Here is a 23,890-nt window from a genome sequence, read left to right on the forward strand (position 1 = left end):
ATACGCACTAATACCCAGAGCCTCAAGTCAGTGGTTCCACATCTCGAATGCAGACTTTTGCCTGGTTACTGACTTCTGTAATAGCACAAACCCCAGAAGAGACTATCAACTGAATAGGATAAATAACCCTCATATTTTTTAAAGTAGGAACACATAAATGGTATGGAGAAAAATGAGAGAGTGCCATGTTATTATTCAACATGGCTAATTCTGTGCGATACACCTCTGGTAAAAAAAATGTCCAAATCATTATCAAACAGGTACACTGGGGTAGTGTCCATGAAAGATTGAATATAACTTTTGCAACCATAATTCTATACAGGCTGGCTGAATGATGAAGGGAAAACTGAAAAGGTGAGATGGGTGCCCCCTAATTCCAAGAAACTAGTTAAAAACTCAGCGTTATTGGTAGAAAGCTGAAATGTCTACGATCTATCCATCCCCAAACCAGGAAAATAGCTAACATGACAGGGACAGATTAAGAAAGGCTGTAACAAAGATCACCCCAAGTTGTTTGTTTAATGATTATTGCATGTGATTTTCTATCTCCTGATTTCCTCTAAAACAGGCATTTTCGTGCCTCCAGGATTGTACCCAATCTGCACCCTGGAATTATAGAGGCATAACAAATAGGAGGTACGCGATACAGCCACTTGTGCCTGCTTCAACGGTCAACAAGATCATGGTTGATCTTCCACTTCAATTCCACTTTCCGTCTCCATCTCAATTCTTCTGGTGTTCAAAAATCTATTGGCCTTAGCCTCGAATATACTCAACAATTAAGCATCCATAATCTGGTAAAGAATTCCCAACTCCCAGAAAAAAAATTCTACTCAATCCCTCAACGTGAATGCAGGTTGTGCATAACCCCTCCAGTAGAAATGCTAGAAGGGTGAAAGATAAGTCCATAGAACACCTACTAAAAGTGGTTTAACAAAAGTAAGAGGAAATAAGTTAATCAGGAGAAGTATATGTTTTAAAATGTTTAAATATTATAGGCAGATGGTCAGATATGGGATGTATAAATAATTCTGTGTTTGAGGTAATGGGGAAGAATCAGAAACCAGTGGCAGCCGTGTGTACCATCTACAAGATGCACTGCAGGAACTAACCAGATTCCATAGACAGCAGCTTCCAGCCCCACAATCACTGCCATCTGGAAGGACAAGGGCAGCAGATACCTGGGAACACCACCAACTGGAGGTTCCCCTGCAAGTCACTCACCATCCTGACTTGGAAAATATTGTTGATTCCTTCACTGTCACTGGGTTAAATCCTGGAACTTGTTCCCGAACAGCACTGTGGGCGTACCTACATCTCAGGGGCTGAGGTGGTTCAAGAAGGCAACTCACCACCACCTTCCCAAGGGCAACCCGGATGGGCAATAAATGCAGGCCTAGCCAGCAACGCCCACATCCCGTAAATAAAAAAGGGTCCAAGTCCTAGACGAGGACACGACAGGCCACATGGCATCCTTCGGTGCGCCACAAATTCTGCAATCACCTACCAGACAACAACCGTTGCCTTGTATCCTGTTGAGGAATGTGCGAGAAATGGTAGCAGATTCTCACAAATATGTAGCGGTGTCAAAAGTCTTGTGCAGAGTTTTGAATGGGAAAGAAGCAATCGACTCAAGAATGTAAACCAAGCTGGGAGGCAATCAAAAGCATAAACTAACAGTACATCTTCCCTTTAATTTTCTATCACTTAAAGTAGAAAAGTTCAGATCAAAACCTTTGCGATTGTCCCTCTAATTGTTTGGCCGTCAGTGTTTTTGAACATTGATGCAAGAAATATTCTAAAAAGTTACCATTGTCCATGAAAAGTGTTCACAATTATAGAGAAAAACAGTTTATTAGAAATATAAAAGGACAGGTATGTATAAAAGGATCAGGAAAACAAAGGGAAAGGAAACGCAACTTTGCTGTACAGTGTTACATATACAGAAGATAGCTTGCACAGTGCCACACATCCTCTTGTGAGAAGCTTGCCTGGGTTTCAGAACTATATTTGAAGTCTGTTCCTCCTTTCTTTTGTTTTCTCTTTATCTGTTCGGCCGGGGAGGTGATTGGGTGTGATTGAACCATTCTGGCTCTGAGCAAATCTTGTGACTGCTGACACGCCATCCACAAACTTGGTTTTGAACAAGATGTTAGCATTTGTGAACATGCCATCTTTCAATGACACCACGATAAACTGCAAGATTAAAAAACAAAGTCACCTTGACATGGATATAGCTTTTCTTGGAAAAAAAAATTCCTACCTCCTATTTCTCCTCTGCTATCCTGCTGTATAGATGAAGCACAGATAAAGTAATAACACAGTAATTAGCTATACACTGAGAATGGAGTTTGCCTCGTGTCTTAATCATGAATTATTCTTTCCCATTCATTGACAACAGGTTCCCAACTGCCAAGGTGAAAGGTTGGTGTTCAAGGGTTGGTTACAGTGCAGGCGACTAGTGTTAAATGGTCAGAGCTGTCAGCGGGGCGGCACAATGGTTAGCACTGCTGCCTCACGGCACCGAGGTGCCAGGTTCGATCCCGGCCACGAGTCACTGTCCGTGTGGAGTTTGCAGATTTTCCGTGCCTGAATGGCTCTCATTCCCACAACCCAAAAATGTGCAGGCTAGGTGGATTGGGCACGCGAAATTGCCCCTTAATTGGAAAAAAAATGAATTGGGTACTCTAAATTTAGTTTTAAAAAAAGAGTTGTCAGCGGAGATTAAAGAGACATGGCTTTTAGAAGCCACTGAGAAATGTGGAAATGCATTAACATAAATTGAAGGAATAGGAAGAGGCGGCACAAGCTTAAACGGAGAATAATCGGACAAATTGATACTGGGGCAATGCTGCACAAATTTCCTCGGTCTTTCCTCACATTTCAGAGCTTTGACACTAACCTGTTGCTCTTCTCCAGCAATGCCTCCATCACTCAAATATCTTCCTTGCATCTTAGAAACCATCAACAGATGCTCTACCCAAGTAGCAGTCTGACCAGAAAGCTTACTGAATTCGATCATGACTTCCTCTGCCTTGGTATGTTTACTGCTTTCATAATGCATTTCAACATATTGCTGGATTTAGCGATTTTGTGCTATATTAGGTGGACACCTAGGTCTCTTTAGCACTTCAATTCTATTCACAGCTGCTTTTCCTAAAACAGAGGTTTGCTTCTAATTGACTGAGACAGGCATTGTCCACATGTGAACCATGAGTGAGTATTGGCAGGGTATTCAATTGCTGACGCATCACACTCAAGTCAGATTCTACCTCAGGCAACATCCCGATGAATTTAGCGGTTCCCCAATCGCTCAGATGGTTAAGATAAGTAACAGAGGAATTCAGGATGATTCCATAATTCATCCCAGGCCTGGGCTCATTTAGATGCTCCTGGCACATATTGATAGGACTACTAAAATTGGCTTCAGCATTCTTGATCAAAAAAGGAAAAATTGGCCAACATTACCATTATTGGAGGAGAGCACCAAATATGTACCTATTGTTAAACAGCCCACCATTGCTCAAAATGTCAATGTGAGCAAATGGGTTTGAGGGTTTCCGGAGACTCGTATGAAGCAATGCCTCAGTGCAAAATCAGAAATAGAAAAGGAGAAGAAAATAGAAACGGGTGAGGGAGGGGAGTGCGAAAAGAAGCAGAGAAAATAGAAATGAGGGAAGAAAGGATATAAACTGTAGGATTCAACTTATGTTGCTGAAAATTAAATGAGGGCAGTCAAAATTTTATGTGCCCCTTTCTTTTACATAAAGTGCCCATAACATACCTGTGAGTGCCGGAAATGTGTTCGCAGCATCTGTCCAATGTTTTGGGTATGAGAGAGGTCCAGGGCTGCATCCACTTCATCCAGAATATAAATTGGAGCAGGTTTGAACAGCAGCATGGCCAAGATCAGGGATAGAGCCACCAGTGACCTACATAATATAAACACAGCGCAGTCACATTCAGTTACACACAGTGCAATCACATTCAGTTACACACAGCGCAGTCAGTTACACACAGTGCAATCACATTCAGTTACACACAGCGCAGTCAGTTACACACAGCGCAGTCAGTTACACACAGCGCAGTCAGTTACACACAGCGCAGTCAGTTACACACAGCGCAGTCACATTCAGTTACACACAGCGCAATCACATTCAGTTACACACAGCGCAGTCACATTCAGTTATACACAGCGCAATCACATTCAGTTACACACAGCGCAGTCACATTCAGTTATACACAGCGCAATCACATTCAGTTACACACAGCGCAATCACATTCAGTTACACACAGTGCAATCACATTCAGTTATACACAGCGCAATCACATTCAGTTACACACAGCGCAATCACATTCAGTTATACACAGCGCAATCACATTCAGTTACACACAGCGCAGTCACATTCAGTTACACACAGCGCAATCACATTCAGTTACACACAGCGCAGTCACATTCAGTTATACACAGCGCAATCACATTCAGTAACACAGCGCAATCACATTCAGTTACACACAGCGCAGTCACATTCAGTTAATGAAACTTATGTGTTAACTCAGTATACTTCTCAAATCAGATACAGGCTAGAACTCGGCAGCACAGTTCAAGAAAAAGTCTCCATTTGAAGATGAATATTATTCTCTCTTTTTCTGTGAAGTTGCTTGATTGTGAAATTTCCTCCCCCCAAAGGCAGTGGAGGCTGGGTCATTGAATTTATTCACGGCCGAGTTAGATAAATTTTTTAATCAACAAGGGCATCGAGGGTTATGGGGATAGGCAGGAAAGTGGAGTTGAGATCAAACAGATCAACTGTGATCTTATTGAATCGTACAGAAAGTTGGGAAGAGTAAACGGACCTGCTCCTGCTCCTAATTCGTATATTCCTATTCTCATACGCAGAGCTTTGGTTCAACACTGCTTCCCTGACCTACCTACCACTGCTAATTTGCTGGAATAATTTTGACTTGACATGGCAGGACGTGTTTAGTACAACCACGGGCAAAATATTTGCAATTAAAATATCGCATGGTTAGGGCGGCACGGTGGTGCAATGGTTAGCACTGCTGCCTATGGTGCTGAGGACCTGGGTTCGATCCCAGCCCCGGGTTACTGTCCATGTGGAGTTTGCACATTCTCCTCATGTCTGTGTGGGTCTCACCCCCACAACCCAAAGACGAGCAGGGTAGGTGCATTGGTCACGTTAAATTGCCCCTTAATTGGGAAAAAATAATTGGGTACTTTTTTTTTTAAAATAGTGCAAGGTTTTATATTTTTAAAAAATCATGACCTGTCATTTCAAGCGTATCCAATATTCGCCACAAATCAAATAATGGATAATTGAACAAAAAAAAATAGAATAATTTAACAGAAACAAATATAGGTGTCAAGAGGCTGAAGGCAGGCATAATCAAAATCTGCTCCCTCACACAATGGATGATATAGTGGCCCTGAATAGAGTTCAGAGGAGAGCTACAAGAATGATTTCTGGCTAACTAAAGGTTACTCATACAAGCTTAAACAGCCATTCTCCAGAGTGCCATTCTCAAGAGTAGCACAGACCTGAAGACTAAGAGGTGTGAAGGTTTATTAAATAATAAAAACAATGGACGACATTAAAAAGGAGGATCCTAACTAAATGTAAGTAGAACCAACTGGATATTAGGCGGGTTTTCTACTCCCAGAGAGTAGCGAGCCTCTTGAATGTGTTGCCAGCTGGTGCATTGTGTACGAATTCTGTATGCACCTTTAAGAGGCAACTGAAGCAGTTCTTTACTGGAGCAGAGGTCACACAGGCGGCACGGTGGCACAGTGGTTGGCACTGTTGCTTCACAATGCCAGGGACCTGGGTTCCATTGCTAGCTTGGGTCACTGTCTGTGCGGAGTCTTCCCATTCTCGCCGTGACTGCGTGGGTTTCATCCGGGTGCTCCGATTTCCTCCCACAAGTCCCGAAAGGCGTGCTTGTTAGGCGAATTATACATTCTGAATTCTCTGTGTACCCGAACAGGCGCACGAATGTGCCGACTAGGGATTTTCACAGTAACTTGATTGTAGTGTTAATGTCAGCCTACTTGTGAAACTAATGAAGATTATATTATATACAATATATTGAAGGCAAGATTAGCACATTAGCCATGTAATCTCTGCAAATTGTTCTGATCACTTGATGAAGTTAAAGGGAATTTTCCAGTTATTGATCTTGTAATTTCATCTCTACTGGGAGATTACATGGCTGCGGTGGATAGCATGGTGTCTATTCACAATAACCCAGATACCTGACTTTTAGGTGGGACTTTATTCTTCCATTAACAATACTCCTCTAAGGTTTTCAAAATCTTGCTCAAACTTCATAGCTCTATATCATCTGTCCAATACCATTTATTTTTCTCCAGCAAATTCTACAAGAGTTTGATTATGTGGCTTCCTCAGACTCCCAATCTTTTGTCTGCAAGCTTCTGGAACATTAAGCACAGCAGTCGTAACTACATCATAATCTGCAGATTGTTCATCCAAAAGGATTGAATAAACCTCCTTGCTTTCCCGACCAAAACACATGGTATTAGAATTGTCCATTTTCCCCCAGGCTATTGTAATTATTGTATTAGAATAGTCCATTTTTCCCCAGGCTATTGTAATTATTGTATTAGAATAGTCCATTTTTTCCCAAGCTATTGTAATTATTGTATTAGAATTGTCCATTTTCCCCCCCCAAACTATTGTAATTACGTAGCAATTTTCTCAAACAATACAAAATACAGCTCAACTCATTCCTCTCTGAATTCAGGCACATGGGGAATATTCCTCGTCAAATCAAACCCAGGAGTTAAAGCCAACTCCTTGCTCCTCCCAGTTTGTAAAATCAAAGTATTTCTCCGTCCAGTTCAAATTTTCTGGTTTCCAGCTCTCTTTGCAATTAAAAGCTTTTCCTTTTCTCTTTCAGAGTGCAAGCTCCCACCAACATTCTGCATGATGGATTCCTCTAATCTCTCTCGCTATTGCAAACTAACCTTGTGTCAATAAAGTTCAGGGATATCTTAACACATTCTATAAACCAATTCCACAATGGCTTGTCATGTACTCTTCCCTTCAAAGCCCACCTCCAAGGCAACATGAATCACTTGGGGCTTATTTCCAGGTATAAATGCTAATTAGCTAGCTATTGTCTAAAAACTTCCAATTTTATTCTATCTTGGAATTAAATAGACAGTTTAATATATAACTGTGTATAAAACCCAACATTTAAATATCTCCCGTTAAAACTTGGGAGACTAAAAGTCTACACTAACTCAGCAAATGCTCTTATCATTGTCAACAGGTGTGAACATCTTGCCTATTCTTCCCAGTAAAACAATCTGGGCCCCTTTTAACAACCTAGCAACCCAAGCTTGTCATCGGGCAGGATTCGGAGCAGGTCACGTGAAAATTTCCAAGACAACAGACAAGTAGTTACGGCAGGAGTCAACTGGAGACTGAATAATGAAGCTACAAGAGACTGTGTACAATGAACATAAACAGCAGCTGTTGCGATAAAATTGGGGCCTGCACCCTCCTCCAACAAGGATTTATCTGTGGGTTTCTAAACAAATCAGCACTGGTTTGCTATTAGCAAAGGTCATAAAGAAATTCAGATCAAGACCTTGTTATGTTTAAATAATTACCTTGTTTGCCTACAAAATAAGAACTACACTAAAGGCAATTAATTGCTGTAATTAGACTATTTCTCTCCACAGGTGCTGCCTCACGGTTGAGTATTTCCTGCACCTTTTTAAAATTTCAGATTTCTAGCGTCTGCATTATTTTGCTTTTGCAATTAGAACATAGAACATAGAACAGTACAGCACAGAACAGGCCCTTCGGCCCTCGATGTTGTGCCGAACAATGTTCACCCCACTTAAACCCACGTAACCCGTATCCCAACAATCCCCTCATTAACCTTACACTACGGGCAATTTAGCATGGCCAATCCACCTAACCCGCACATCTTTGGACTGTGGGAGGAAACCGGAGCACCCGGAGGAAACCCACGCGCACACGGGGAGGACGTGCTGTAAATCTCTTGGGGATATTATGAAAGACACAACATAAATGATAGTTCTTTCCTTCTAATGATAGAATCTGCTGTTCAAGCTGAAATTCCAAATGTCCAAAGAGTTTGAGAACACTGCGAGCAGGTTAATTGGAGTGTGTAAACTCTGCACAATTATGGTGTCTCATCAATACTGAGACGTAGACATGCCCGTTTAGCCGCAAATATGCACGTGACTCTTTCAAAGTTGGGTCCAAGTTGTTGCTTATAGCTCGACTCTCACTCGCTAAGTGGAAAATCTTTATATGGCGTTCTTGTGAAAATTACAATTATCGATGACGCATTACAGAGGAGAAGATAAAGGGTATAGATGAAAGAAAGTTAATGGTAAGTTACTGTTTCAATTAGAAAGACGGAGGTCAAGGGGTGGCCTGACAGAGGTCTACAAGATTATGAGGGGCACGGATAGAGTGGATGGGCAAGCACTCTTTCCCAGGGTGGAGGGGTCAGTCACCAGGGGGCATAGGTTTTAGGTCCATAGGGCAAGGTTCAGAGGAGACGTGCGAGGTAGGTTTTTTTTACGCAGAAGGTGTTTAGTGCCTGGAACGCGTTGCCAGGGGAGGTTGTGGAAGCAGATACATTAACGCCGTTTCAAAAGGCATCTTGACAAACACATAGATAGGATGGGTACAGAGGGGCACGGCACAAGGAAGTGCTGAGGGTTTTGGCAAAGGTTGGTATCATGACTGGTACAGGCTTGGAGGGCCGGAGGGCCTGTTCTTGTGCTGTATTGTTCTTTGTACCACAGCTGAAAATTGAGGAGGAGAAAGTATTTACATCTAAAGGTAATTAAAACCAGAAATCCAATAAAAAGGATTGGCAAACCTTTGACCTCCACTAAGCTCAGTAAGATTCTCTTTCCAGGCATCTCCAAGGGCTACTTTGAATTCAAGTCCATCTAGAATAGTCTTGCCGTCGGGAGGGACCAACATGGCATTAGCTCCAGGAAGCAGTGTGGCGAAAATGGAGCCAAAATCTTTGTTTACCTAGATTAAAAAAGAGATAAGCAAATATACCAGGGTCAAGATACATCGGTTAAAATTAACTTGTTTTATTAGCTACACATCAAATTGCGCAATTTTACTCACAAACCAACAAGCAAATTAATTTGGTCACTCCACTTCTTTAGATTCTTTACATCAGAAGTCAGTGACAGTATACAGGTCCAAGGCCACAGTTAGTTGACCTTTGACATGTTGAAAGTGTACCAAAAGCTCAGTCATGTTTAGCATTTTAAAAAACAAAACACTTCAAAGACTGATTTACATTCAAAACTTTAAACAAAATAAATTTGCACAGGTTCAAAATTAAAAGACCACACACACTAATTTTGCATATTTAAACTCAAAGATACAGGGCGAAATTCTCCGACCCCCACGACGGGTCGGAGAATAGCGGGAGGGCCTTCCTGACATTTTTCCCGCTCTCCCGCTATTCTCCCCCACCCCCCCGCCCAACTCCCGACCCGAATCGCTGCCACCGTTTTTTTACGGCCGGCAGCGATTCACAGCTGTTCGATGGGCCGAAGTCCCAGCCCTTTACGCCGTTTTTACGAACGGCAAACACACCTGGTCTGGCCGTTCGTAAAAACGGCGTCACAAACTCGCTTTTCATAACCATGGCACCGATTGGCACGGCAGTACCACGACTGTGCCAAGGGTGCCATGGGCCCGCGATCGGTGGGCACCGATCGCGGGCAGCGGGCCCGATGCCCGCGCACTCTTTCTCCTTCCGCCGCCCCGCAGTATCCATTCGCGGGGCGGCTGAGGGGCAACCCGGCCCGCGCATGCGCGGGTTTCGCGCAAATACGCAATGACGTCATCCGCGCATGCGCGGGTTGGAGTCTTCCAATCCGCGCATGCGCGGCTGATGTCATATGACGCGTCAGCCGGCGCTAACTCCGGCAAGCGGGCTTAACGATATTCGTTAAGCCCGTCATGCCGGAGCCTACGGCGTCGGGCTGCTAGCCCCGACCGGGGACCAGAATCGGTTCCCGGTCGGGAAGGGGCGCGCTGGCGTCAAACCCGCCCGGGTTTGACGCCAGCTTTACGATTTCTCCCGTTTTGGGAGAATCGCGCCCACAGTTTGTAGAATATCACAACACCAAATGGAATATCACTATTCCAAACTGATAAATGAGGGTCAGTTTTCTTCTTCCAGGCTTTTAATGATCTCCATTAATTTCCTTACTTATGGAGGCAGAACTTGCTTTGGACGCAGTTCAGAGAAAGTTTGGGGGGCTTTCGGTGCGGCATGTAGTGGAACGGTCGCACATCGAGGTGGCTCCCGCCATAGAACTGTGTTTTAAGCTCTTTTCGCCTGCCCTTCGATTAAAATCTCCGCTGACATTTGTTGATATTGATGGATTGAGTGTTCCACAGAAAGGGGATGCGTAGTAGGTACAGAACTAGGCAACAGAAGAAAAAAGAAGTAGCTTCAAAAGTGGAAGCCTCGAGTGCCTTGGTGGAGAAGAAAATGGCAGAGGTGATTGTGGTATCAGGGGCCACCCCAGTAACCAGATCTTAGCTGTGGAACTGCAGAAACTGTGCGGAGGTGTCTCGGGAGACCACTAGAAGGTGATTGAGGCGGCAATTTCCTTGATCTGCGGGGCCCTGGCTAAGGTGGGCAAAGTGGTGAAGCAGCAGGGTGCGGAGCTGCAAGAGGTGGGGGTTGCTCTGTTGAATCAGAGCAACAAGACTGCGTCTCTGGCGGTAAAAAGGGTGGTGTACGATAACAAGAGTTGTGAGGGCAATGGTGGACAAGCTGGAAAATCGGTCGAGAGGGCAGAATCTGAGGGTGTTTGGGTGCCGGAACAGGGCAGATGGGAAGGCCACAAGGTGAGAACATAGAACATTACAGCACAGAACAGGCCCTTCGGCCCTCGATGTTGTGCCGAGCAATGACCACCCTACTTAAACCCACGTAACCCGTAACCCAACAATCCCCCCATTAACCTTACACTACGGGCAATTTAGCATGGCCAATCCACCTAACCCGCACATCTTTGGACTGTGGGAGGAAACCGGAGCACCCGGAGGAAACCCACGCACACACGGGGAGGACGTGCAGACTCCACACAGACAGTGACCCAGCCGGGAATCGAACCTGGGACCCTGGAGCTGTGAAGCATTGATGCTAACCACCATGCTACCGTGAGAAGCTACAAGCATGTTGGAGTTGAGCTGGCTAGGAGATGTGCAGCTTTTAATAAGGCCGAAGCAGCACTGTATCGTAATAATGTTCGGTTTGTGTGAGTTACCCCGCGCGCCTTTGGGATGACCTACAAAAATAAGGATAAAAATAAACTACTTTGAGACTCCAGAGGAAGCGGAGGTGTTCGTCCAAAGAAATGGACTGGGATTGAAATAATTGTAGTGTGCATGGGTTGAGGGGTGTTTGAAGGTGGGTGGAGGTTGTTCGGTTTCTTTGTCTGTTTGCTTTTTGTTATCAATGGTTGAAGGGATGTTGATTGGGCTGTTGTGTAACTTTACATGTGGAATTGTGTTATGGGGGTTGGTGGGATGGATGTCACTTACTGTTCATATTACGTTCTTCTGGAATTCATAAAGGCAGGTTTGGGCAGGGGGTTGGTTTGATGTTTTGGAATTTTGGGGTTACGAATGATTCTGTGTGGGGGCCACGCCGCTAGCTAGAATAGTTAGTCAATGGAAGTGAAGGAATGAGGTTATCTGTGGCTCATAAAATGGAGGGTTTATTAGGTACGAGCTTAGTGGTTATGGTCATTAGGTGGTTGGGGTACTTGGGCGCCTGGTTGTTTGGGTTTAATGGATGCTAGGAAGGGGGGAGGGTTGGGTTAGTCTTCTGATGGTGGCTGGGGACTTTCTTTGTCCAGTTGCGTTGGGGACCTGGCGGTCATCTTGGGTGGGCCTGGTGTCGGTCCTGCTCAGTGGGTTGCTGGACTGCCTCATGAGGCAGGAAAGGCTGACTCTGGTAAGGCAGGGGTTAGACGGTTACCCATCCGGCTGTTCACATGGAATGTGAGGGGGTTGGGTGAGGCAGGTGTTTCATTCGGGGTTTATAGTAGGGCCTGGGGGGGGGGGGGGGGGGGCAACAATCCGGATTAATAAGGTGGTGCTGGTCAATGTTTATGCCCCAAAATGGGACACACAGCTTTTATCAATATGATGTTGTTTTTGATCCCGGATTTAGATTCGCACCAGCTAATCATGGGAAGGGACTTGAACTGCTTAATGGATCCCCGACTGGATACGTTGAGGCGTAAGACGTTGAAGCCTTATGGGATGGCAAGGGCACTGTTGGTGTTTATGGAGCAGATTGGGGGGCGGGAAGAGCAGAACCGTGGCGATTTCTACACCCAGGTTAGAAGGATCTTTTGATCCTTCTCTCAGGTTCACCAGGTGTATTCCAGGATTTATTTATTTGCGGTAGGGATAGGTCCCTGCTGCCGTGGGTGGTAGGGGCGGGGTACTCGATGATAGTGATCTCGGACCATGCTCCGCATTATGTGGATGTGGTGGTTAGGTCTGGCCCCGCTCAGCACCCCCCATAGAGGTTTATTACATCGCTGTTGGCTGATAAGGGCTTCTGCAAGAGTGTTTCCACCGCCGTTGAGGAATATCTCACATTTAATTGGAGTGGAGAGATTTCACGGTCCATTTTGAAGGTAGTTGTTCGTGGGGAGATCATTTCTTTTAAGACGCATATCGAGAAGAGTGAAAGGGTGGAGAGGCAGAGGTTGGTAGATGCCACCTTGAAGATGGACCATCAATATTCGGTCAATCAGACACTGGAGTTATGGCTTGTAGGAAGAAGCTATAGTTGGAGTTTGGGCTGCTGCCAACGGATAGTTGGCTGCTGCCAACTGCGACGTTAAGAGAGAGGCTTTTTATGAGCATGGAGAAAAGGCACACCAGCTGAGGCGACCGTCGGAAATTGTGCAGGTTAGGGATGCGGCAGGGGGGTAGAGTAGTCTCTGTCCTGGCCAAGGTTAATGAGGCGTTTGATCGGAACCATTACAAGTCGGAGCCCCAGGGGAGGGTCAACAATATATATATTTTTAAAATAAATTTAGATTACCCAATTATTTTTTCCAATTAAGGGGCAATTTAGCGTGGCCAATCCACCTACCCTGCACATTTTTGGGTTGTGGGGGCGAAACCCACGCAGACACGGGGAGAATGTGCAAACTCCACACGGACAGTGACCCAGAGCTGGGATCGAACCTGGGACCTCAGCGCCGTGAGGTGGTTGTGCTAACCACTAGGTCACCGTGCTGCCCAGGTCAACAATATTAAGAGTGATTTGGCGGTTTGGCTATTCCAGTGGTGCAACAGGAGAAAAGGGAGGAACTGGAGGCTCCTCTGACTTTGGAGGATATTATGGAGGCTATGGGTCTGATGCAGTCGGGGGAGGCGGCGGGGTTGGATGGGTTCCCGATTGAATTTTATAAGAAGTTTGCAGGATTGCTGGCCCCAGTGCTGCTTGAAATATTTGAGGATTTTATGTCTTGGGGGATGTTACTGGCCATATTGGTGCAGGCATCGATCTCCTTGATCTTAAAGAATGTTAAGGATTCAATGGAGTGTGGGTCATACCATCCCATTTCATCATTGAATGCTGATGCAAAGTTGTTGGCGAAGGTCTTGGCTAGGCGCATGGAACCCTGCCTCTCAGGGCTCACATTGGAGAAGCAGACGGGGTTTGTTAAGAGAAGACAGATGTTGGCCAATATTCGACGGTTGCTTAACATCGCTTTGTGCTCCTCTCTAGTCCAGGAGTTGGAGATGATCATCTAGATGCAGAAAAGGCATTTGATAGGGTTGAGTGGGCTATTTGTCAGAGGTCTTGGGGAGGTTTAGCTTTGGGCCAAGATTTTTATCTTGGATCCAGCTTCTATATATAGCCCCCACTGCAGGCATCCATATAAACACTTTAAGTTTGAAATACTTCCAACTGAGGAAAGGCACGAGACAGAGGTGCCCACTGTCCCCTGCCTGGTCCAGTTTTTGTTATCTGGGTGGTCCATGATTGGGCCTCACTACAGAAATTAAATTTTGGGGACCTAGGTTAAAGCGGCGAAGGCTGGCCTAAAGTAGTAGGATAACCTCCTTCTGACTTTAGCAGGGAAGGTTCAGTCAGTCAAAATGAGTACCCTCCCAAGATTTTATTTTTATTTCAGTGCATTCCAGTTTTCCTTCCGAAATCTTCCTTCGCAAGAGTCAATAAGATGATCGCATCTTGTATTTGAGCAGGCAGGAGCCCACAAGTTTGTAGGGGTTTTTAACAAAGGGATAGGCAGTCAGGGGCCTAGCATTACCCAACCTGTTATACTACTATTGGGTGACGAATATTGAAATGGTGCAGAGATGGCATAGGGGGCAGGGTCCATATGGGGGCGGATGGAGAAGAATGATTGTAAAAACACTAGTTTGAGTGTATTGGTCACGGCTCCCCAAACAAAATGGACTACCAATCTGATGGTGGTGGCCAGCATGAGCATGGGGAGTTTAGGCGACATTTTAAACTTGGTGCCATGTCAGTGTTGGCCCCAATTTGTGAAAATTATTGTTTTATGCTGGTGGTCATAGACTCGTCCTTTGGGGCTCAGAGGGAAGAAAGGGTTAGAGCAGTTTGGTGACTTGTTTGTAGATGGGAAGTTCACTAGTTTTGAGGAGTGGCTGGAGAAGTACAAGCTTCCTAGAGTTCACCAGTTTCGACACTATCAGGGGCAGCACGGTGGCGTGGTGGTTAGAAATGCTATCTCACGGCGCTGAGGACCGGGTTTGATCCGGGCCCGGGTCACTGTTCGTGTGGAGTTTGCACATTTGCCCCGTGTCTGTGTGGGTCTCACCCCACAACCCAAAAAGATGTGCAGGATAGGTGGATTGGCCATGTTAAATAGCACGTTAATTGGAAAAAAAAGAATTGGGTACTCTAAATTTATTTATTTTAAAAAAGTTTTGGTACTATCAGGTGCGAAACCTTGTACGTAAGGAGATTTCTTCTTTCCCTTTTCCACCCATCCCCGCTGATCGACAGAATTCTCTTGGTGGTTGACGTAGGGGAGTGTCGGAGATCTGTGGTCGGCTGGTATTGACGGAGCAGATCATGTTGAAAGAGATGAAAAGGAAGTGGGAGGGCGAGTTGAGCCAGGAGTTTTTCTGGGCTGTGGAGCAAGGCTCTATACAGAATCAACTCCACATCCTTGTTACTAGGCTCAGCTTGATTCAATTTAAGGTGCTGCATAGGGCACATCTGACTAGGGCACAAATGAGTGGGTTTTTCCTCGGATGTTGAGGAGCAGTGAAACGGTGCAAGTTCAGTGATGGGAAGTAGTTGAATATATTCAAGGTTACGTTAGACAGATTTTTGATCCACATGGGAGTCAGGGTTATGGGGAACAGACAGTAGAATAATAGAATTTACAGTGCAGGAAGAGGGCATTCATCCCATCGAGTCTGCACCAAACCTCTGAAAGAGCACCCTACTTAAGCCCACACCTCTACCCTATCCACCTAACCTTTTGGACAATTTAGCATGGCCAATCCACCTAACCTGCACATCTTTGGACTGTGGGAGGAAACTGGAGCAGACACGGGGGAGAAAGTGCAAACTCCACACAGTCACCAGAGGCCGGAATTGTACCGGTTCCCTGGAGCTGTGAGGCAGCAGTGCTAACTACTCTGCCGCAGTGGAATTATGGCCATAATCAGATCAGCTGAATGGCCTACTCCTTATGATAATAAACATCTTCTTTAAACTCACACTTGCAAGGAAGAGGAAATAAGGTAGCTGTTTTGTTTATTGGTCAATCACTGACAGGAGAAGCATCGACAGACTGAAGATATTCAGTGAGCCCATGTAAATCACAAGGCAGTTTGGGAACTTCCAACAAGGCACGGATTCTTTTGCTTTGAATCATTAATTCTAGTTCTTGTACAGGGAGGCCTATTTTCTTTGTTATTGGTTGAATTTTAGACAATTAGTCTTACCTTTGCTTTCATTGGTAGGTTTAGTGACTACACTTCAGTCCATTTTACTTTATATGTTCTGGTTATTCAAAAACAAAGAAAACATCCACCCTAACAGAATAGTGACATATAAATTAGTGTTTACCTGTTTCCAAGCAACATTCAAGGCTTCATTTTTCTTTTTATCCAGCTCTTCAATAGTCGACAGAATCTTTGACTTGTCATTTTGAACTATTCTTTTCTTCTTCATCAAATCGTTGTACTGTGAACAAACATAAAGGGTATCTACTCAGATTTCATGAATGTTTCTCTTATGCATTTGCACCGTTCTTACATCAATACGTGGATGCCAAAGGCTGGCACCAACAATTTTAATCAAAGCTATTTTATAATTAATGCCCACCATGATGCAGATATTAGTGTATTTAACTTCATACTTGATTATTGTCCACTGAGGGTGAAAATTACTTGCGTGGTCATTTAAAGGTGTAACTTTTAGTATAAGGACTGAATAGAATCCTTAGTCACTTCATAGGAACCCACTTAGAATTTTAATAGGTGTGCACACTCCAATTATTTAGGACAGATCCCTCCAGGCTTAAATCCCTAAGTTGTTTACAGTGTTATCAAGCAACCTTTTCTGTCCCATGGGCTATCAGCGCATAACAAAACAAATACACAGCAGGAATACCAAGGCAGGAAGTGAAACAAAAACAGAACTGTTCCAAATGCCATGGGACAAATGTGATGTAAAACAGCCCCAAACATTCACTCCTTCAACCCCAGGACAAACATGACCCTTAATTATGGCTATTAACATCGTTACAATTACCATTTTAGAGAAGTAAAACAGCTGCAGGGGACAGCTGTTGAAGTGCATGCATATCACTGCTTGTACTTAATCACAGACATGCTCCTTTATTAGCTGAACAAGCGAATCATACCCAATATTGATAGAATGTTACTTCACTTGCTTCCACAAATCACCTAGAAATGCCTGCAATTCATAGGCAATTGAATATCATGTTGAATGGTCTTTGTTGCTGAGATATTTGCTCAAGGGGTTCAGTTAGCTCAGTTGGATGGAAGGCTGGCTCATGATGCAGAGCGACACCAACAGCGCGGAATCAATTCTAATACCGGTTCAGGTCATTCATGAAGGCCCCGCCTTCTCAGCCTTGTCCCTTGCCTGAGGTGTGATGACCCTCCGGTTAAATCACAAGTTAGCTTTGCCTCAAAAGGAGGGTGCAGCCTATGGTCCTCTGGTGATTTTTCAGAAATTTGCTCAAAATTAAGTGCAAAGATAACTAGAATTATTGACATTTAAGATGACTTAAGGTGCTCTTGTATTAAGAGTGCAGCAGAGGACAATTACTGCCAATTGCATGAAGAGACTTTTAGGAAACAGGGCATCAGCCCCAGAACATCAGCTTCTTTTGTGCTCTTGAAGAGATTTAAATGTGACGTTATACCCGCTCCTCTGCCTGGCTGAGCATGTTCATTGCCCTGACGTTCACAGTTTTGCCCAGTGTGTCTTTTTTCTCCTGTAGTTGTTGGAGCCGCTGGCCTGCTTCTTTAGGATTGTTTGCTTTAAAATCATAGGCTGTGTTGGTCTGGCCAAAGAGGTGTTTTTCAGACGTTATCCACTCGTACTCTTTCAGCATTTTGGTCACCTGTACAAGTGTTAATTAGGACAAGAAAGAGAGTTACTGTAAAGACCAACAGTACAACTCCTAATTAATCAAATTCTACTAAACATGTGATTTGTGAAGAAAATAAATGTTCCAGTTTAGGTGGAAAAAGAACCAAATGCCCAACTGTTAAGTGAATGCTTGTAAACACAAATTCTTGCTTCTGTACTCATTTGCACCACTTGTATTATTAGTAAGTAATTACTTTCTTAGCATTTCACAGAAAATTACCAATTTTTGGGGCCCCGTGTGTGTGCTTGCTAGGACTAGCATCTTGCAAGTGCATGGGTACGTACCCAACCAGGACTGCCAGAGTTTGTCTCATTTTAATGAAGGTGGCAAGTTTCCCAATTTCCGTCTTAGGCCTAGCATTGGGAAGTTATCAAAGAGGGAAGGGAAATCAGGCATTAGGAACTTTCAGAGAAATCTAGCACCTAGCTCCTTAAAGCACTGACAATACTGTTTACTTCTCTGCCTCAGTCACTGAGCACAGACCAGTTAACAATGGTCTCTAGAGGTACAGTGGTTAGCAACGCTGCATCACAGTGCCAGGGACTCGGGTTCAATTCTGGTCTTGGGTGACTGTATAGAGTTTGCATGTTCTCCTAGTGTAACCGTGGGTTTCCTCCGGACGCTCCGGTTTCCTCCCACAGTCCAAAAATGTGCAGATTAGGTGGATTGGCCAGTGCCTGGGGTAATGAGGATAAGGTGGGGGAGTGGGCCTAGGTAGAGTGCTTTCGATGGGCTGAATGGTCTCCTTCTGCACTGGAGGGATTCTATGGCGTGCTAGACAAATCTAACTTGTTGTTAGACAGTCCTCCTTGATGTTTTGAAGAGATGAGCATAGGGATGCTGGCCACTGACTTGTTTCACATAGTAAAATGGTCAAAATTGAGGAATTCAATCCCAAACATTAATAATCCTGCAATTTAAGTCACTATAATTATTAATTCATTTAGATTTTCATGTAGGCATGCTGGTTTTCATCTGCATTCCCAAGATTTAAAAACTTTTATTAGAGGTTGGATAGAATAGGAATTAAACAACCTGCGAAAGTCAAATAAGGAGGTGAAAGAAGGAAGGATATTGTTGTTGACTGGAACACCACAAACAGCAGTGTTTGAACTGCCAATGTTTCTGATCTATATAAACCTTTACCGTTTCTGATCTATATGAATGATCTCGGAACATCGAAAGCCATTCAACCATTTCCGTTTAAATTTTGAGGCAGACCGGTAAAGATAGAGGATGCGGTTAAACAATTTGCCATAGATCTGGATCTGTTATGGAATTTGGTAGTCAGGTAACACTAAAGTTTTAAGTAGCTGTGAAGGGAATAGAATTAACCCAAGACTTGGATCGGAAACAGAGAATTACAACAAATTTGTCACCTTCAATCTGAAAACTGTGTGGATAGGTAATTAAGAAAGCAAGATAGATTGTTGGAATAGTAATGGAAGATTACAAGCTATACTGAATTTTTGATTATTCAGATGACATTCAGATCATTGTGCATAATTTTGGTCATAATTTTGGAACAGCCATCTTCCCACATTCCTCATAGACAGTGCAAGGGAAGCTGTGCCCTCTTTATCTGTGTCAGCCTTTTGGTCTCTATGGGGAAAGTTGGAAGCAGAAATCAATGTGCTGAATTCTCACTATAAACAATTAGATGAATCATGACCAGGACTTCACACAAAGTCTGCTCCAGAGCCACTCAAATATCCTGGGGGATAATTTGTAATCTCAAGACAGCACCGGTATTGATTTCTAACTGTAAAGGAGATAATCTTTCCATTACATTATCTGAAATGTTAATCACTCATCAACTGCATACTTATTCTCTTAAACTAACCTTAGCAGCAGCATCAGCAGTGTCTCGTTTATGTTTATTAATGTTGTGCTCCAATTCCTGAATTTTCAACTGTGCCTCATTTTTCTTTTTCACTAATTCAGATATAAAACTAGTTTTGATTTGAATGTCCTTATTCTGAGACTTTATGTATTCCTTTTGTTTCGCCAGGTCATCCTGAGCCTTCTTCACAGCTTCCTACAAATAAAGGATTGAGACACACACATTTAATCAACAAAGTCACATTACCTCTTCTTCTTTGTGGATCAATTCTACATTTAACACATTCGCACCTTATTATTTGCCACTTCTTCAGCCATGTTTTCAATCTGTTCTTTGTAGGATCTGATGGCTTCTTCCACAGCCTCAATCTGCTGTTTGTAGCCAGTCTGCTCACGCTTTAACTCTTCCAATTCCAAAAGCAGGGCATCCATTTCCTAGATATAACAACACAAACTAGTATCCACAGAAGAAAAAAAAACAAAGTTTACGATCTCCTGATTTTCTCCCACCCCTCATTTTGGAATATATAACCCAAAACCCCCTCAATAAAGGATAGAAGACTGGAACCAGCTTTTACGAACTGAAGTAGGACTGAAATTTTTAAATCAGCCTTCATTAATTTGGCACTTTTTTTGAGCTAGTGACCTGGAAGAGAAAATGTATAATGGGCGGTTGGGAGACAGTTATTATGGGCGGCATGGTGGCACCATGGTTAGCCGCGTCTCACATTAGGGATCAGGGTTCAATTCCAGCTTTGGGTGACTGTCTGTGGAATTTGCACATCCTTCCAGTGACTGGGTGGGTTTCCTCCAGGTGCTCTGGTTTCCTCCCAAAGTCCAAAGATGGACAGGTTGTGTTTATTGGCCATGCTAAATTGCCTGTTAGTGTTCAAAGATGTGCAGGTTAGATGGGGTTACAGGGATGGGGCTAGGGATTGAGCTTAGGTAGGATGCTTTTTCAAAGAGTTGGTGCAGACTCGATTGGGAAAATGGCCTCCTTCTGCATTATAAGGATACTATAATTCCAGATAGGCAGCATTTTAGACAGGTTATATGTTGATACCTTGACAAAGGAAATTATGCAGCAAACAGGTAGCATTTTTATATGATCTGCTGAAGCAGATTCGGCCTCCCAGTGATCCGTGGCAAGATGGCGCCGGAGCGTGGCGACACTCTGCGAGCTCTCTCACACACACCCTCTTCTACATATTTTCCTTTCATGTACTAAATAATCTGTTTGAGCTGCACGCAGAAAAATACTTTTCACTGTACCTCGGTACACGTGACAATAAACAAATCCAAAAGTCAAGTCCAAAACACCAAGAATAGGTTTCCCTGGGCTGGACTCTCCACACACTGCGCCAAAATCGCGGACGGCGCTGGTTCACCGATTTTGCGGGCCCGAAAAGCGGCGTACTTCGCCGCCTGGGACCTACCTGGGGCCATTGCCAGAGGCCCGCTCAACAATTCTGCGCCCCTGAACGGCCGAAGTCCCGACGGCGTGGAACTAATGTGCTCCAGCCGGTTGGGAAACTCGCATGGCGGCTGCAGACTCAGTCTGCGGCTGCCCTGGTTGGGGGCGGGCCAATTGGAGGATAGGGGGGGGCCTTCTCGGGGCCGGGGAATGTCCAAGTGGGGGTTGAGGGTCGGGCCCACGGCCAATTGGGCGGGGTCTCTTTTGTGGGTCTAGCTCCGCGGTCCGAGTCCGCCATGCAGCACGGCATAGCCGCTGGAGGCCGCTGCCGTGCTGCGCAGCCTCTGACCCGGAAGTGCGGTGGCCCGTATCTGCAGCAAAAGCTGCAAGATCTACTCCGGGTCCCTGCTAGCCCCCTGCAGGGCTGGGAATTTGTGTCCCTTTGATGCCAGGTTTTCTGGCGTAAAACTCTATCGTTTTGACCCCGGCATGGGGGACATAGTCCCAATAATGGAGAATGCAGCCCTCTGTGTTTTCAAATTGGATGATATTCCCTTTAGCGTGAAGGAAACTTCTGAAATTAAGTACTCGCCTTCACATCTTGAGTTGAACTTTCCTGTCAGCACATTTGGAAGTGGGGAGGAGTCTCGTAAAATAAAGTAGGTGACCTCTCCAATGCAACGCCAATCTCAAATTTAATCAGTTCGCCTGTAAAATCCACCCCCATTTTTAGTTCGCTTTCCCAGTTTCTCTCACCATCCATCTGCTCGGTCAGAACAATCTGCTACTCATGCAAACACAAGAGCTGTCTAACCCAATTTCCTCTCCACATCATGGGAATGTACGTGAGTATTGGAATTTAGCAAAACAGATAAAATCTGCAACCTATTGAGAATTAATGACTTGCGGTGGAGGGCGAATGAGTAAATGAGCTGGTTGAGAGTCAAGAATATCCGTGGAAACACTGTTTGAGATATTCTCGTGGTAAGGGTGAGTGGGTAGGGAATTGACCATGAAACAGTAGGCAAAATGGAAATACACAGCATGTTAAGCACAGTCTAGAGAGGGAGAAAAAGAGTTAACACATCAGGTGGAGGATGTATGTTAACCTCGCTTTTCTGGTCATAGAAATTACAGAAAAAATATCAATCAGAGCTGAGCAAAGTTGAATTTGTCGAGTCATTCCCAACAGGATTCCACTTCACACAACGACTGACCTCCATCTCGCTATTCAGAGGCAAACTAGATGCGACATCTCATTCCAATGTTATGCACCTGTTGTTTCCCTTTAGTCTTCTTATTGGACAAGTCAGCCTTCTTTTTGGCACCATCCAGCTTTTTCTGAGCTTCCTTCAGTTCCTTTTCCCTCTCAAACTCAGCATTTTTCATCTTGTTTTCCAAGATCTTGTACTTTTCTTCAGCCTTCTTTTGGACTTCTTTCGTTTTGTTCAGCGTTTCTTCACACTCGCCTATAATCAAAGGAGACGCCATTAACAACAGTGTCATTTGAGTTTTTTCGTGCCTTCCTATATGTTTGCCCTCCATCATTTTTTAATCAACAGTCAAAGAACAATTTACTTACAGCAAATGAAATGTTAGTGTCATAAGACGTTTGTGGGATCTATACTATGAACAAAAGGTTTTGCAACGCACAAAAAACACATTTCTAAATATCCATCAAGAAATAATGCAATTGGGATAGACATGCTAAGAAACTCAGAGCCTTGGATGCAATAATACACACTTTAAAAAATCTCAACGGTCAGAACAGCAAATACCAGTATTCGAGTGAAAAGCACCATCAAGTAAGCTAATTGAAATAGAATCCAGCAGTAAGGCAAGCTGGCCAAAATTAAGAGCTCAACTAAGAAATTGAGGCTCTTGCGCATTCCTCACTGCCTCCAAAAGGCGGAGGGAAGAAGGCATCTAATTCAGTAGAGCACACTCTTTGAAAGTGAATGCACTTGCAAAGCACGCCATCATTGGGTGGAGCCCCATTTCCAACCCAATTTTATCCTCTTTTCTTGCTACACGCAGCCTTTCTAAAATGGCGATATAATTTCCATCAATAGTGCAATTACTCTCTATTTTGCTTCCTACCTTTGACTCCAATTGCACAAAGACCCACATTTCTGCAATGTTTGTCATCAATATTCTTGCTTGATGTGCATTGCTGTGGCTCAATACTTTATTCTTGATGCTTCTTGCATCATTCATTCCTTTTCTTTCTGGTTCATTGCATTTAAAAAGTAAAGTTAATTCCTGTATGGAGGACTTCCGGTGATGGGCTCCTGCTCAGGAATAGGAATTTCAGAGTCTACCGCCCGGTCCCGGGGGCAACAGAGGCTGAAAAGGCTGTAAGAAGGCATAGGGAGGAGAAATGTCCAAGTTTGGGAGAAAAACGGTCGTGAAAAAGGGGGTTAACGGAAGTCCGCCGGGGAGTAAAAAAAGTCAGCGCAGGAACTGTAAGGAAATGGGAGGCTGGAGCACCAGGGGAGGTCGCATTGCTCACAGCAGAAGAAATGACCAAGGTGATGGCTGTGGAAGTTGAAAAACAGTTCACAGAGCACATGGAAGCGATGAAGAAGGAGATGGGGCGGTATTGAAAGTGCTGGTGGAGGAGGCGATTGCCCCGGTGAGGGCGACGGTATCTAGTACAGCGGCAGAGGTGTGGGAGCAAGGTGAGACACTGAAGGAAGTGAAAGAGCATTATCGCAGCCCAGTGATCAACTCACCTCGATGGGGAAGGAGTTGCGAAAGGTGATAGAGACCAAAAAGGGTCTGCGAGCCAAAATGGAAGACCTGGTAAACAGATCCTGGCGACAGAATCTGAGGATTGTGGGTCTGCCCAAAGGGGAGGAAGGCCTGAGGCCGACGGAGTATTTTGCCACCAT

The 23,890-nt window shown here is 44.4% G+C and overlaps 1 protein-coding gene across 1 annotated transcript in view; it reads right to left on the minus strand.

Moving 5' to 3' along the window:
• Positions 1–1,828: 1,828 nt before the first annotated feature.
• smc2 (structural maintenance of chromosomes 2) overlaps positions 1,829–23,890 on the minus strand; it is a 56,386-nt gene continuing 34,324 nt past the window's right edge. The window contains 8 exon segments of the mRNA XM_038804147.1: positions 1,829–2,196; positions 3,785–3,932; positions 8,911–9,071; positions 16,183–16,299; positions 17,510–17,710; positions 19,584–19,778; positions 19,874–20,017; positions 22,272–22,465. Coding sequence (XP_038660075.1) covers positions 2,005–2,196; positions 3,785–3,932; positions 8,911–9,071; positions 16,183–16,299; positions 17,510–17,710; positions 19,584–19,778; positions 19,874–20,017; positions 22,272–22,465 — 1,352 coding nt within the window. The 3' untranslated portion in view covers positions 1,829–2,004.

This window comes from Scyliorhinus canicula, chromosome 8 (assembly GCF_902713615.1).
Source record: "Scyliorhinus canicula chromosome 8, sScyCan1.1, whole genome shotgun sequence".
Lineage (NCBI taxonomy): Eukaryota > Metazoa > Chordata > Chondrichthyes > Carcharhiniformes > Scyliorhinidae > Scyliorhinus > Scyliorhinus canicula.